The 15,873-nt window shown below is 29.9% G+C and overlaps 1 protein-coding gene across 2 annotated transcripts in view; it reads left to right on the top strand.

The window, feature by feature from the left end:
- LOC111625911 (transmembrane protein 131-like) overlaps positions 1–15,873 on the top strand; it is a 52,546-nt gene that overhangs the window by 32,575 nt on the left and 4,098 nt on the right. For both annotated transcript variants that reach the window (XM_023369174.1, XM_023369175.1), the window contains 5 exons: positions 3,766–3,999; positions 4,118–4,399; positions 4,802–4,921; positions 9,459–9,607; positions 12,471–12,662. In XM_023369174.1, the coding sequence (XP_023224942.1) occupies positions 3,766–3,999; positions 4,118–4,399; positions 4,802–4,921; positions 9,459–9,607; positions 12,471–12,662 (977 nt within the window). The remainder of the gene's footprint in view (positions 1–3,765; positions 4,000–4,117; positions 4,400–4,801; positions 4,922–9,458; positions 9,608–12,470; positions 12,663–15,873) is intronic.

The raw sequence follows: 15,873 nt of genomic DNA on the forward strand, positions 1-15,873 counted from the left end.
ATCTGAACTAAATAACAGGTAATTTCTTTCACTATACTTTTATATTTACATTTGTGTCCAAAAATAAACATAAAATTGAGCATAAAGGCATAAAAATTGAATTTAGATGGACCAATATGTTTGAATATTGCTGGAACAGTCAAATGATTAAAGAATTAATTAAAATGAAGAGACAGCAAGGAGAAGAAATGGTTGATTTGGGAGGTTAATTTACTTTTCTGTGGAAAGGCAGAGTTAATGGTTTTTTTCTGGCAAAATTGATTTAAAAAACTACAGTCAAATCTTGATACAGCACTTTTTGATATAACAATAAATCCTTTCATAATGATAAGAAATACAATTCCATATATAACTCATATTAGCTTAAACTAAAAGTTCTCCTGATTGAACAATACTTCAACACTTCAAACAACTTTTACAGCTCCAGTGGTATTTGTTTACACCTTAGCAAACGTTTTCAACCTCATCGAGGTCTTCATCAGGCTGCTTTACTTAGGAATTCGAATGCGTTTGGAACTGAACGTATATGATTCAAACTTTATAAGTCGATTAAAAATACTTATGGAACGTTACACACGTGCTAAAACGACTGTAAAGCACGTGTAATATCAAGTTTGCGTAACGGTGGAAGCAGACGAATTATACGCACTCATTAATGGGGATGATTTCCCTCATAACAAAACTTTCACGCACTAGATATACCGATTGCATCCCTGGAGTTTATGCACGTGCCACATAATCTTGCCTTGTATATTTCTAAAGTTTCCATCGTTCTCAGTTGATCATTGCGATGTGAGAGCCTGATCATGTGGGCATTTTGTATGTCGGCCGTGATTCCCGGTTCAGTGGCAACCGTTGAGAGGGCGGTGGTGTGTTTTTTATTGTTGATGTCACGTTTGTGCTCACGCAGCCTTTTGTGAAGGGCTGCGTGAGCACAGACGTGTGAAGGGAGCGTTTGGTTGACCCCACATAAACCAAACTGCTGTTAAATCTCTCATCCTAAAGTGGGATAGCATATACCTCCAGTGCGTGTTTTAGGTCGATTGCATCTTTCCCATTGTGAAGCAAGTTGTAAACTGATCTAGGCCTTTTATAAGCTATCTTAGTTTTATTGATGGATGAAATTTCTTTGTATATTGTGTCCAGATGGTGGTTGTACCCCACGATTTTTCTTGTACACTCGTTATCTAAATGTTCACCATGCACATTGGCAGTGTCTTGTGCGCAAGCCTGTATGTAAGCGCGAGCGATAATATGTACTAAGTTAAAGGTTCAGTATGTCAGATTTATTGTATTATATACAACCCGATGTGCAGTGATAGTATATTAGTATGTACTAAGTTCTTATTATACCCATGTTGTGTGGCCATTTCCTGAATGTGTATAAGTTCAGCTATGGTGTCTTGATAATTGGAGTTGTGCGTGAACGCCCTCTTAGTTAAGGCCCTAAAAGCCGCGATTTTGTAGGAGTACATATCCTCCGAATTAGCGGGGATGAAAAGTGGTACATAGGACTCTTTGTAATAGACCTTGGATGTGATCACATTATCCTTAATTTGAAGGTCCAAGTCCAGGAAATGCACGGCGGTGTTGCTTTTTTGGTCCAATTTAATGTTCAGGCCATAGGGGTTGTCATTCATTGAGTTAATGAACTGATTGACAAAATGCCCACATGATCAGGCTCTCACATCGCAATGATCAACTGAGAACGATGGAAACTTTAGAAATATACAAGGCAGGATTACATGGCATGTGCATCAATTCCAGGGATGCAATTGGTATATCTAGTGTGTGGAAGTTTTGTTATGAGGGAACTCATCCCCATTAATGAGTGCGTATAATTCGTCTGCTTCCACCGTTACGCAAACTTGATATTACACGTGCTTTACAGTCGTTTTAGTGCGTGCATAACATTCCGTAAGTATTTTTAATTGGTTTATAAAGTTTGAATCGTATACGTTCAGTTCCAAACGCGTTCGAATTCCTAAGTAAAGCAGCCTGATGAAGACCTTGATGAGGTTGAAAACATTTGCTAAGGTGTAAACAAATACCACTGGAGCTGTAAAGGTTGTTTGAAATGTTGAAGTATAACTCCTCTAGTGTTGGAAGATGTTTATTTCTGATTGAACAATATTTTCTGTTGCAATGTTTGTGTAGCAATACATGTTTTTTTTATTGAACATATAAAATGCATGGTATTTTTCTTTCTCTACAATGATAATAAATGATGCTTAATTTTAGAATCAAAATGTGGTACTGTCTTAATACAACAATTTCAGCATGAATGTTACCTGCATTTAGTAGGCATCAGTACAGATGACAGGCTGCCAGATTAACATGTTTTTGATGCTTTAGCACCAAAAGTTTTTGTAAATAATAATATGTCTAATAATACTGTGTGTGTTTCTAATTTTGTAGAAATAAACTATTTGTAATCCAGTAAAGTTAAATGGGAGAGGGGATAGTTTAAAAACTCTCATTATAACAATAAATCTCTACAATAATATTTTTTCTTGTTCTGCTAAATATCTATAGAGGAATTTGACTGTGTTTGCAATTACTCTATGAACATTTTATTTCATTTGTTTTGCTCATCAGAAAACCAAAATAGAAATTCCAGTAGGTCAATAAATTTATTTACACAGATTGCTAATAGATAATTAGCAATCTGTTTCAATGAGAGAAGATTGATGTTGTGGACTGGTTTTTGAGAAGTCTTTGAAATACAATAAAAAGTTTATGGTGTTCCAGAAAATAAACAATAATACAATTGGAGAACTGGAAAAGCCATTAGCCAAAATGATACTCATTCAGATAAACTATTGTAGAAATTCTTGTGAATTCTATGCCAAATAATTTTAGCTCATCCAAGCTAAAGATGGACATGTAAACTGTGATATTGTTATGAAAAATTAATGCTATGTGTAAGTCCTTCATACGACTATTTAAATTTGTCTAGTTTGAGTATTCTTTTCTACATGCAAACCAGTTTGTAAGTTTTTCTTACAATATATTGTATTTATTATCTTAAGAAAGATATAAAAAAATATATTCTATATCTGAAAATTGTTATAAAAAGTTTGCTGTTTTCATAATTTTGTTATAGTGTATTTAATGCTTATTTATGTTAGTATAGTTCTTTGGATGAGTGTGAGAATGATACTCACTACAATTACTTGTGATGTGTTAAATAGGTTTTCTTGCATTATAGTATTAATCAGTATATAGCATTTTTTTAAATAGTTTTTGCTTGTGTAACACTTTCCAGCCCACACAGTAGCTTTCCAGCCCACACAGTTACACTAGAATACTATATACTGTATATTATGCATTGCTTTTGGACACAGTACAGTATAAGGTTCTCTGTATCCATTATATATTCATTAACCTTTTTGACAAGATGATCAATTTTTCTAAATTTTGGAGTTTGTTGTCTTAAAGAGGTTTTGCTGTATTTTCAACATCCTATATTGATGTATTCTAAATATTAAAAATATTTCAAAATAAACTGTTTATTTATTTTCAGAAAATATTTTTTTATTTTTTTAAGTTACATAATACATATGAATAGATATGATAGTCATATTGTAAAATAATTTGTTTATTTTTTAATTTTATTTTAATTAATATAAACATACAATTTATAATACATACAGTTTTTATGGTATAAAACTGTCAGCATAAAAATTTGTTACTTTAATATAAATGAAGGTTAATTAGTTTTAAAAATGTAAACATGAGTTTAAGATGTTGAAATTTTTTTAGATGAAGCATTTTCAGAATTGGCTCATCAAACAGAAGCATTTGCATTACAACATAATCTTAATAATGGAAAATGGTGTTCTAACAGTCATTCTCTTGGAAACAATACACATTCTTCTACATATTCAGCAGTTGTTAGTAGAGATAGTCGAAACATTAAAGGAAAAATTAAAACTACAATTGCTCAAAATGGCAATGATTTAAAGACGAGTACAAATCAAACTTTGAAAAATGCAGGTTAGTAATTTCAATATTATATATATATACATATGTGTATAATATATTTTAATAATTTTAAGTTTAGAAAATGCCTTCAAATCTTAATAAAATTATTTATTTTCAAAAAATTTTTTAGGATTAATAGGTCAAAGACCATCATCATTACTTTTGACGACAGATCCTCTCTCCATGAATGTAAATACTTCTTGTGTTTGGAACTGTAATACTCCTCAAATGTCCCCAGTCATTACTGCTGGATCTCCTGAAACTCCACAAGATGATGGTTCTGCAGATTTATTAAACTGGTTGGCTCATCCATTACCTGAACAGTTGTCTTTCACTGAATTACCTGAACTGCCTCCTATTAGTCTTAAAACTGATACTTTTATATCCAATGATAGTGATTCTGGTTTTGTTGGTAATTATTATAATTTTAAAATATATTCTTTAAAATTTCAGATTTGTTAAATATAATATGAACTAAATAATAATGCTTTAGTTCTATTATTTTTACTTATTTAATAATTATTCTGATCACTGGTTATTAAAATCTTTGAAATGCTTATTTGTTTTGAAGTTTTATCAAAATATTGAAGGATATTTGTTGAATAGATTAAATCATTAATTGTAATGTAATCTTGTAAAATTATTTTTTCAAAATGCATTTTTTCAATTAAGTAAAAACTAGTAGTCCACTATTTTAAATTTAATATGTTTTTTAGTAATCATCCCAAAAAAAGAAATGTTAATTGTATATTTAAAGTATTGATTTTATTAATCTTTTAAAATTAATTTATATATATTCTTTTATTAATTTTAGATACATTCCCATCAAATGCATCAAGTCCATCTTGGAGTCAACCCATGACAGTTATGCAAGCATTACAAGCAGAGAGACGTCAACGTATTGATGAGTATCATAAGCAACTTGCATTGTACAGTAAGTACAATCTTCAGATGTAATCAACATCTACAATAAGTTATAGTAACTTAACACTGTAGAAATATATCTTGGTACAGATTGAATTAGTAAGTAATATCTAATTTTATTGTAAGGGTAAATAAATGTTAGGTTTTGACTACATGTATTGCTGTTCCGTATAATACATAATAAACAATAAAGTTTAATGACATTTTTTGAGGCATCCTGTATTTTTATATTGATGGAAAAAGTTCAGTTTATTTGAATACAGTCAACTTACATTAATATGAATCTCTACGGGAAAAGTAGTAGTTTGCTGTATTGAAAATTCATATTAGTGATTTTCTGGGTTAAGGTCAAGGTTGTATAATTTACAGAGTTAAGGATTAATAGGCAATTGCAATCTCTAAATTATAATATTTTGAATTAATTTACTAAATAAAGTTAAATAAAATTAAATTCATTTAGAAAAATAAATGAACGATCTAAATGATTTCCAAATAAAAAAAATGTGGATACAATATTTACCATTAAGTGTGGTGCAATATATCAGAGTGGTTAAACAAAGAGCAAAAAGAAGCTGAAAGAAATCTGTAATTTTTTTTTTTTTGGTTGAAGACTTTTTGAAAAAGTATAAAATATTTTTTAAAAAGGATCAGCCAAATTTAGTGCAAAGTAGCCAAGCCTGGCATTACTGTATGCACCCCTGGTATGCAAACTAGCATATGTTTGCATGGGACTGCATCCATTTAAAGGGGTAGGTGTCCTTAAACTTTCACCTTTATTTTCTGAGTACAGTAGAATGATCTGCTAAAACTAGATGTTCGAATTGCTTTACAATCAGAGGTCAAACCATCTTTGTTTACTAAGAGAAGAAAATTATTGTACTCAAAATAGAACATTTATTACAGTACCACTTTGCTTTTGACATTTTTCAACGACATGAATAATAAAATAATTATTGGAAATAGGGTTATTTCTTGGGTGTTGGAAGATAATTTACAATTCAATTTAATGAATTCTGGTAAAATTTTTGGCTTTATAACATAAAAATTAACATTGTGACAATAGAGTTTTGCCAGGGCACTGACAAAATTTGGTTTAATGCAAGAATGCATTTTATTGGTGTTCGTTTTAAGGCATGTTGATTGTATTTGAAAATATAAATTGCCACTTAAAGTACTTTCACTTTAAAAAATACAATAGAACACGAAATATTGATTTTTGAATGTTGATGTCTTAAACAATGAACAATGGTGAAAGTAGAATAGTAAGTGGTATAATAAGTGGTAGAGTAGATGTAAGTTATATAACAGCAACTGCACACCTGGATGTATAAAGTAAATATGACGTACCGAACCTATAACCGATGCGTATCTAATTGTTCATTCAACTACAAACGTTTTCTTAACCCCTTCTGGGCTCTTCCTCAGGTGAAAACCTGGATTGAACACCAAACAACTAACAACGAAATTTGAATAAATCCGAACTCTGTTGAATTTGAATCGTTCAGTTTGTTCGCTTATTCCGTCGCGTGATATGCTTGAAAGTGTTCTAATTTGACGATCAATGTTCAATTTAAGAGAAAGATATTAATGTGATACTTAAAAAACGTGCTAGTGAGATACACAATTATTTAATATTCTCACATGTTTCCCAGTACCTTTTATTTTAAGGCTTAATAAATATTATTTCGCTATTACTCTGTATGTAGTAGGTTTTGCCATGCCATGGAAAGGCCGATTTCATCTCTTGAATTAATACAATTGGATTTGTCGTATGCCTTAAAAATTTCCATCTCTTCCAACCATTTTAGTTGGTGAATGTGGGGTGTGGTGGCAATTATCTGTGCTTTATTGAAGTCCACCACTATTTCAAGATCAGTTGCATAGGTGGAGAGTGATGTTGTGTGTCTGTTGCATTGTATATCAGATATATGTTCTTTTAACCTAACCCCTAATGAACGTCTATACAATCCCTATAAGGGATAACAGGTTTAACAGATCTCTGTTAAACCTGTTTATCCCTTATAGGGATTGTATAGACACCTGATAATTTCTCTGTCTTGGATCGATCCTTTCCGTTGCGTAGGATATCGAACAACGTGCTACACCTTCTGTATGCTATGTTGATTTTTCGTTCTTTAGCAATGGTGCTGTATAGAGACTTCAATAGAGGTTGAACTTGATAGGTATCCTCACATTTTCCATAGTCTTGTTAATGTTTTGCGTGCTTGCTGTATTGTTGGAAGAAGCCTGTGGTTGTTTGCGGCCCTCTGAGATTTTTTTTGTATAATATTGCGGTAACCGTGGGACCTGGCGATGCCTTCTAAATATTTTAACTCATCCGTTAGCGCTTTTTGTGTGGAAGAGTGCGTATAAGCTTGTTTGACTAATGCCCTGAAGGCAGCCATCTTGTACTGGAAGGGATCACATGAGCTTACTGGTATGTATGCCGATACACTGGACTGTTTGTGAAAAACAGATGCACGGATGATGGAATCTTCAAATCTTATATCCAAATCCAGGAAATGTACTCTGCTGTTACTGTGTTGTTCCATCTCTAGTGTCAGTCCATACAAGTTATCATTCATTTCGTCTAGAAAACAGGCTAGGTTGGAAGACGAAAAGTCAACATAGCATACAGAAGGTGCAGCACGTTGTTCGATATCCTATGCAACGGAAAGGATCGATCCAAGATGGAGAAATTATCAGGCGTCTATACAATCCCTATAAGGGATAACAGGTTTAACAGAGATCTGGTAAACGTGGGATCGACTAAACGTTCATTAGGGGTTAGGTTAAAAGAACATATATCTGATATACAATGCAACAGACACACAACATCACTCTCCACCTATGCAACTGATCTTGAAATAGTGGTGGACTTCAATAAAGCACAGATAATTGCCACCACACCCCACATTCACCAACTAAAATGGTTGGAAGAGATGGAAATTTTTAAGGCATACGACAAATCCAATTGTATTAATTCAAGAGATGAAATCGGCCTTTCCATGGCATGGCAAAACCTACTACATACAGAGTAATAGCGAAATAATATTTATTAAGCCTTAAAATAAAAGGTACTGGGAAACATGTGAGAATATTAAATAATTGTGTATCTCACTAGCACGTTTTTTAAGTATCACATTAATATCTTTCTCTTAAATTGAACATTGATCGTCAAATTAGAACACTTTCAAGCATATCACGCGACGGAATAAGCGAACAAACTGAACGATTCAAATTCAACAGAGTTCGGATTTATTCAAATTTCGTTGTTAGTTGTTTGGTGTTCGATCCAGGTTTTCACCTGAGGAAGAGCCCAGAAGGGGTTAAGAAAACGTTTGTAGTTGAATGAACAATTAGATACGCATCGGTTATAGGTTCGTTATGTCATATTTACTTTAGATGTAAGTTAGAATAGAAAACTGAAAGTACAGTGTCTAGCAGAATAATCTTTGCTTTGAAGATAAATGAAAAAGGCTTCAAAGATATTCAAATTTTCATTGTACAATCAGAAAGAGCAATCAAAGGAAAAGCTGTTTTTAGTTTTGATTTTTAAAAAATTTTTAAATACAGTAGAGCATCGATTATCCAAATACCAATCAACTGAAACATTGGTTAACCAAAAGCGTTCCAGTTGGCAAATTCAAATTTTCGCTAGAGCTGTGGCATTGCAGCACTCTTCCTCTCCTTGCCAAACTGAACTGTAGGTCTAGTTTAATGTATTACATTATGTAAGGTATGTATTTGTAAGACATGTGATACAAATTATATACAGTACAGTTTTGTGTTTAATATATTTTTTTGTAAATGATCAGTTATCTGAACAACCCCAGTTCCGAATTGTTTCAGATAATTGATGCTTTACTGTATAACAAACATTGCAAAGCCCAATAATTGTGTGTGTGTGTGTGTGTGTGTGTGTGTGTACATCCAACGATCGCCCAAAGAGGATGGCACTAACGCCTACCTCTAGTTAGCAAATTACTTTGTATTAATTATTTATAACAGCCATGTTGTAGCCTGATCATTTAGGCAATTGTTGGATGTTTATATTTAAATTTTTAATATTCATGCCTCTTTTTCAGACAGTAACATTATCAGCATGATATTTCACAAGATAGTTTACCTTATAAAATTTGATGCTGATTATTAAAGATAGTGAACATTTGAAATTCTCTGATTAGGAAAAAAGTAGTCTGATTTACTGTACATGATGATAATAAAAATAAGCAACTGAAAAAAATATAAAAAGTACATAAAAGTAAAAAATTTATTGGAATTAATACTAGCTACAAATTAGTTTTATTGTATTTGATTTTTAGGAATTGATTAAAATTATGGAAGGTTGTATAGTACTTTAAATTTTGACCATTTATAAAAGTAGATAATGCCAATTATTCTAAGAGAGATTTCACTATTTTAAATTTTTAAGAAACTTTGAACATCACTGATTGAATTTATGGTGACAGTTTTCATTATATAGAAAAAATTTAATTGTTATATTTCTGGCAAAGTACAGAATAATAATTAAATTTGTATCATAGATGATTGGCCAGGATTTGATCTACCAGATGTAAGTGAAAGTTTGTGGGACCAAAATTATAATCCTTGTATTGATAGCTGGAGTGAAAAGGCACCTATTTGCGATTTTGTTGATAACAAGACAGAAGAAGATGCAGAGAAACCCCTATTTGTAAGTCATAACATTTTTATTAACAGTTTTTAAAATTAGCAATATTATAATTTTTTCATTTGGTATGATTTAATTATTTATGCAATCCTAATGAAATTTTTAATTAAATATCACTTTGGTTTTAAAAACTCCATATCACTCAAATCAGTTTTACCCTTAGAAAGTTTAGAAATTAAAACTATCTGCTAGTTGTTCAGCAGACTTCTGATTGTCATGTAATGAAATCAGTTGTCCAAACTGCATGGTGCACATTAGAAAAATAGAAAGTACAAATTCTTATTGGATGAGTTCAAAATATAAAAAAATTTTTTAATGAGGTAAAATTATGAATCTGTTAGTACTTAAATTTTGCTCTGTGGAGTACTTATCATACACTATTGACATTGTTAGAATAATCACACAGATGGTAGACACAGGTTTATTATGATATTGTGTTCATTTTGTTGTCTGTCCCTCTTCAGCTGTATTTGTTAATTTGGTGGGTTTACAGCATCTACAAAAATACAAGTGATTTTTTGTTACAAGCATTTGGGTTTATGATTAAAATAGTTCAAAATTACATTTTTATTCATACTTAAAAGGTACATTCTATTTTGTTGCCGATGCATGGATGATTCCACTTTTTGGATTTTTCACATACGTTGTATTATGTTTTCTGTACCAATAACAACCAAAGATTAAAATTGTTGTTTAATGAAATAAATTGTGAAGTAAATAAATTCTGGAAATGAACATAATACAAAGTTATAAACACAATTACAGTTAAAAAAGTAAGAGCTGTTTTAAAAAAAGGTTACATACATTTTTGCAGTCAGTCAGCTTGTACAAACAATACTCTACTACAGAAGCAATGCTACTATAGGGTGGTATCTGGTTTTGGTGATATAAAGTAATTTCATCTTGCTAATGTTAGTTTATAAAAATAATTAAAAAATGTGGAGGTATCTGAAAAGGCTATTTTTAAAATATTTTTGCATTATTTCTATAGAGTATTTTAAAAATTATTCATATACCTAAACATTAAATGTTAATTTGAATAAAAATACTTGTAATTACTAATGTGTGAAAAAAGCACTAGAAAGGAATGTGATGACATCAAATGGGAGAAATGTGTTGTATTTTTAAAGAATTAGGGTTAAAGGTTTAACAGCATCCAAAATATTAAAACTAAGCTATTTTCTGTCATTTTATTTATCTAATTCAAACGTGATTTAAAATTTATTAATAAATTAAATTATGCCATTCAAGCCAATATTAAAAGTTATGTGAGATTACTGTTTATATATATATATATATATATATTACTGATTTGTTTATTATTTTACATTTTGTTAACATGCCATTTGTAATTGATATTTTTATTTTTGTTTTATAATTTTGAGTTTCAATTTGATGATTATAAAATTTAACTATAATTTATGAATTCATTTTTTTACTCTCTAAAAACTTAAAAAGTGATTAAAACAAAATACAAATTAAAAAAGTTAAAAGAACATATTCAGAAGTTAATTCAAAATTTAAAAAACACGACAACTATTTTTTCTTCCAAACAATGTTTAAATACTATAAAAAAATTAAATGAAAATTTAATTTATTCAAAAAACTTAATGAATGGTCAAAGTTACTTATAAATTTAGCAATATATTTGTGACATTTTATAAATGTGTTATGATATGTATTTGTAAAGATTTTAAAACTAAGGTTACAAGGCCAATATTTCTGGAGTTTCATTTATTATAGAGAAATGAGACGTGTGGTAATTCCAATACATGCGGTTGGCAACTGAGCAGAGTTTCAGCCACCCACCAACTACAGCACTAGTTTTAGGTAAACACAAATGGTGACTTGTTTGGAAAACTGGTCTTGTGAAGAAATCCACTTAGTTATTCGATTTCTGTGGGTGAAACATGTAACTGCGACTGAAATTCACTGGCAGCTGGTAAAGGTTTACGGAGAGACTGTAATGTCTTGTCAACATGTTGCAGAATGGTGTCGGAAGTTTGCGGCCAGTAGAGAAAACATCAACAACGAGGATTGACCCAGCACGGCATCAACAGATGTCAACACAGCTCACGTGTAGGACAACAGGAGGATCATGTTATGGCATCTGATGGTAGAATTGAGAATGTTGTTCGGAAGCGTGACCTCCTACAGCCCAGAAGACCACCACACTGTTGAAGCAGTTCATCATCGACCATCGTCCCTACAGCCCAGACCTCGCTCCAAGTGACTTTCACCTGTTTCCTCACTTGAAGGAGAACCTAGCAGGACAATGATTCACTTCAGACGAGGAAGTGAAACACTTTGCGACAACTTGGCTGAACACACAAGGACAGGATTTTTACCAGGAGGGAATTTTCAAACTCATCACACGAAGTGACAAGTGCCTAAACTGATATGGAGACTATGTCGAAAAATAATGTAATGTATGTACTATCAGTTGGCTGTATTGGTTGTATGAAATAAAATGTAAACTTTTTACTGCAGGCTTTGTAACCTTAGTTTTTGATCACTCTTGTATATATTTTTGATATGTTTAGTTATATCAAAAATAAAGTGAAAAAGCATTAAAAACACACAAGTGTAATGCAAGACATGCTTTCACAACATGACTTGGGTGCATAACAAATGGAATTTACATAGTAAGTACATTTTTTTCACTGCATGTACAGTTTGATAAATAATTCAAAACCTCTAGGTCAAATTTCTCTTGAATTTAGCATCCAAACTCTAGAATATTCAAAGTTAGTAATTTGATGTACTATGAGGTATTACTGTTCATTAAAAAATTTTTCATTGAAATGTTAAGATTGTTTTCTATTTTAAAATTTATTTATATAATAATATAAATATTTTTTCTTAGATTGGAAATGACTCTGTTTGGAATACTGTTGGCAATAACAACTGGAACTCTGGTCCATCTGTATGGCAAGCAACAGCAGTAAACAGCTGTCCTACATCCACAGATATTGGAGTTGATATATTATCAAATGTAAATCATAGTGCTGATGAACCAAACGAAGAATCAATATGTTCATCTGTTGAGAATAATGAAGTAAGTAAAAAAAAAAACAAAAAAAAAAAATATATATATATATATATATATATATATATATACACTTTTAATATGTAAAGTACAGTAGAGCGTCGATTATCCGAATCAATTGGGGACTGGGGTTGTTCAGAAGATCGATGTTTCGGATAACCGATTATGTGCAAAAAAATATATTAATTTGTCCTATCTTGACATTTTTCTCCGTTGTGTGTTGCTTAGCGTTGAATTTTCATTGATGTTAAGCCTAACGAAGACTATTGTATCATTAAAAATTATTTTTTTATTTTGTACGAACAAAATAAATATATTGAAAAATATAAAAACAATAAAAAATTATACTTTAGAAGTTAATTTAGTATCAAAAATGTAAAATATTTGAGTAGCCCAAGACAGAGCCAAAGATTGCAGTGCCACAGCACTGGCGAAAATTTAAATTTGCCGACTGGAATTCTTTCGGATGATCGACTTTCGGATAATCAACGCTCTACTATATTTCTAAAAACTAAAAGTATGATGAAAGTCTTAAATGTTTTATCGATTATTAATGATACTATTTAATAACCGTTTACTCATTTTTTAATGATGAATTATGTAGTGATGATAAAAATATGAAATACTTATAATTAAAAATATCTGGAAACAACAGGAAGTTTTTGATCACCTGATAGTTTTATGTATGATTAATTTCTGTCTAAATCTTAAGTATTCAATTATAATTAAAATATGGACTTCACTACTTTTTAATATAAACATAAATTAGTAGAATAAAAAGTAAATTCATAGTTTTTATTACAGATATGAAATGTGATATATCAGAGAAAAAAATGCAACAATCTCTGGTATATAATTCATTTTATAAGCATTATATATATATATAGGTATCCCTCGTACAACATGATACTTCTACAACACGGTTTCACTCTAACACAGTTAGAGAAATCCTCCATACAAAATTTCACAATTTTTAAGTGTAAACTTTGTTATTCAATATTTTTTTCATTCAAGTAAGCATGCATGTTGTCTCAAATTTGCCCACAGATTTTGGAATATTGAAATTTTCAATTTGTTTTATGCCTTTCATCAGGTTTACTTTAATGAAAACTGGAACAAGAAAGAAAAAAAATTTATCAACCAGGTGTCATTGTCATTGCTTTCAGACTTTAAGACTGTCACTGTGTTTTGTTTTTACAGATTAATCTTCATATTTAGTAAACAAAGTTCATTTAAACATTTTAGGTAAGTGTTTTTAAACCTTTTTTTTTAATCATAGGTAAGTAATCATTCTTAAAAATGAAGAATGAAATACAGTGGTATCTCAGTACTCAAACTATTCTCAACTGGAACAATTCAATATTCATGCACAAATTCTGGAAAAAATTACTCTGTACTCAACTGAACAAATGTGAACTGCTAGAACAAATTTTTAATTAATAACATATTTTTATTTTGTCATCCATAGAAAATTAGGTAAAAATAAAAAAAATGAAAGGCATTGCTGATATTTCTGATCAAGATCAACAAAAAAGCTCAGATGATGACACTACTATGAAAAAAAAGAAAACATCCTCATTTAACTAAAATTAATATTAATAGTACTTTTAATTGTGCTTGTTAGTTAATTATTGTTTAATTAATACCCAACTAGAATGCTTCTTAATTTCCACAACAACACTTTATCTCACTGAGAATTATTTATTAACTTTAATAGGTTGAAAGTGAACACTTTCAACCTATTAAAGTTACTTTTCCATCTTCAGGTTTTTTTCATACCATCAATAGTTATCATGGAACATTGATAACTATTGATTGGAAATAAAGTATTGATTGCTTTAATAAACATTTCTCTTAGTAATGAAAAAGAATAGTATACTTTTGTTAACTTTTGGGATTTAACCCTATGTTTTTCATTAGTCCTTTGTTTTGTATAGCATGGATTTGTATAACATGGCACTTTTTTGGAATGTAACTACTGTGTTATACGAGGAATACCTGTACTAGTATCTTTTAGAAAATAATATTGTAATAATTTTTTTTATCAGTGTCATAAATGAAAATAAATAAATATACAGTGAAACGAAAATATTTGCAAATTAAGACATTATCCAAGTGTGAAGTGTGTTATTAAATTAAGATTATGAGAAATGTGTTATTAAATTAATCCTTGAATTGTGAATTGTGAAGTGTGAAGTGTGTTATTAAATTAAGATTATGAGAAATGTGTTATTAAATTAATCCAAGTGTGAAGTGTGTTATTAAATTAAGATTATGAGAAATGTGTTATTAAATTAATCCTTGTGTTGTGAATTGTGAAGTGTGAAGTGTGTTATTAAATTAAGATTATGAGAAATGTGTTATTAAATTAATCCAAGTGTGAAGTGTGTTATTAAATTAAGATTATGAGAAATGTGTTATTAAATTAATCCTTGTGTTGTGAATTGTGAAGTGTGAAGTGTGTTATTAAATTAAGATTATGAGAAATGTGTTATTAAATTAATCCAAGTGTGAAGTGTGTTATTAAATTAAGATTATGAGAAATGTGTTATTAAATTAATCCTTGTCATTTTATATTATATAAAATGACAAGGAATCACACATTGAATTAGAAGTTTATATCTCTTCTTTAGATTGAATAAAATAGAATATAAAGTGCATTAAATAACACAAGAGATTTACACTTTTTGCTTTTCTGAATATTTTTAATTACCAGATTAGAAGATGGCTTATATTTAAATTGTTCACTAACAAAATTTGAGATTTTTTTTTTATTGCTTTTATTGGAAACATGTTTAATTAATAAAAACATGCAAAATTGAAATTATTTACTGTGCTTATTATGTATTAATTTTGCAAATACAAGCTAATATACAAAAATACTTTAGTATTGTGATATTTAGAAATTTGATTATATATTTTTCTTTGTAAACTAGATATTTATGTATTTGAAAGAAGTATTTGGGTTGTTTTGGGATATTAAATAGTTAAATGTTATTGGAATATTCAAAACAATGAAAAAGACAATGATAGAAATATAGATTTCAATAGATATTTACTAATAGAAGTTGAATACTGAATGGAATAAGCAAATATTCCTTCCTGTTTAGATAAAGAACTCTCTTATTCTATTTAGTATATGGCTTTGACTTCAGTTTAACTTGTGTTACATACTGTATATATATATACTGTATGTAACACAATTTAAACAATGTACACA

This window comes from Centruroides sculpturatus, unplaced genomic scaffold (assembly GCF_000671375.1).
Source record: "Centruroides sculpturatus isolate CEXI.00-Female unplaced genomic scaffold, Cexi_2.0 scaffold452, whole genome shotgun sequence".
NCBI classification, from domain to species: Eukaryota; Metazoa; Arthropoda; class Arachnida; order Scorpiones; family Buthidae; genus Centruroides; species Centruroides sculpturatus.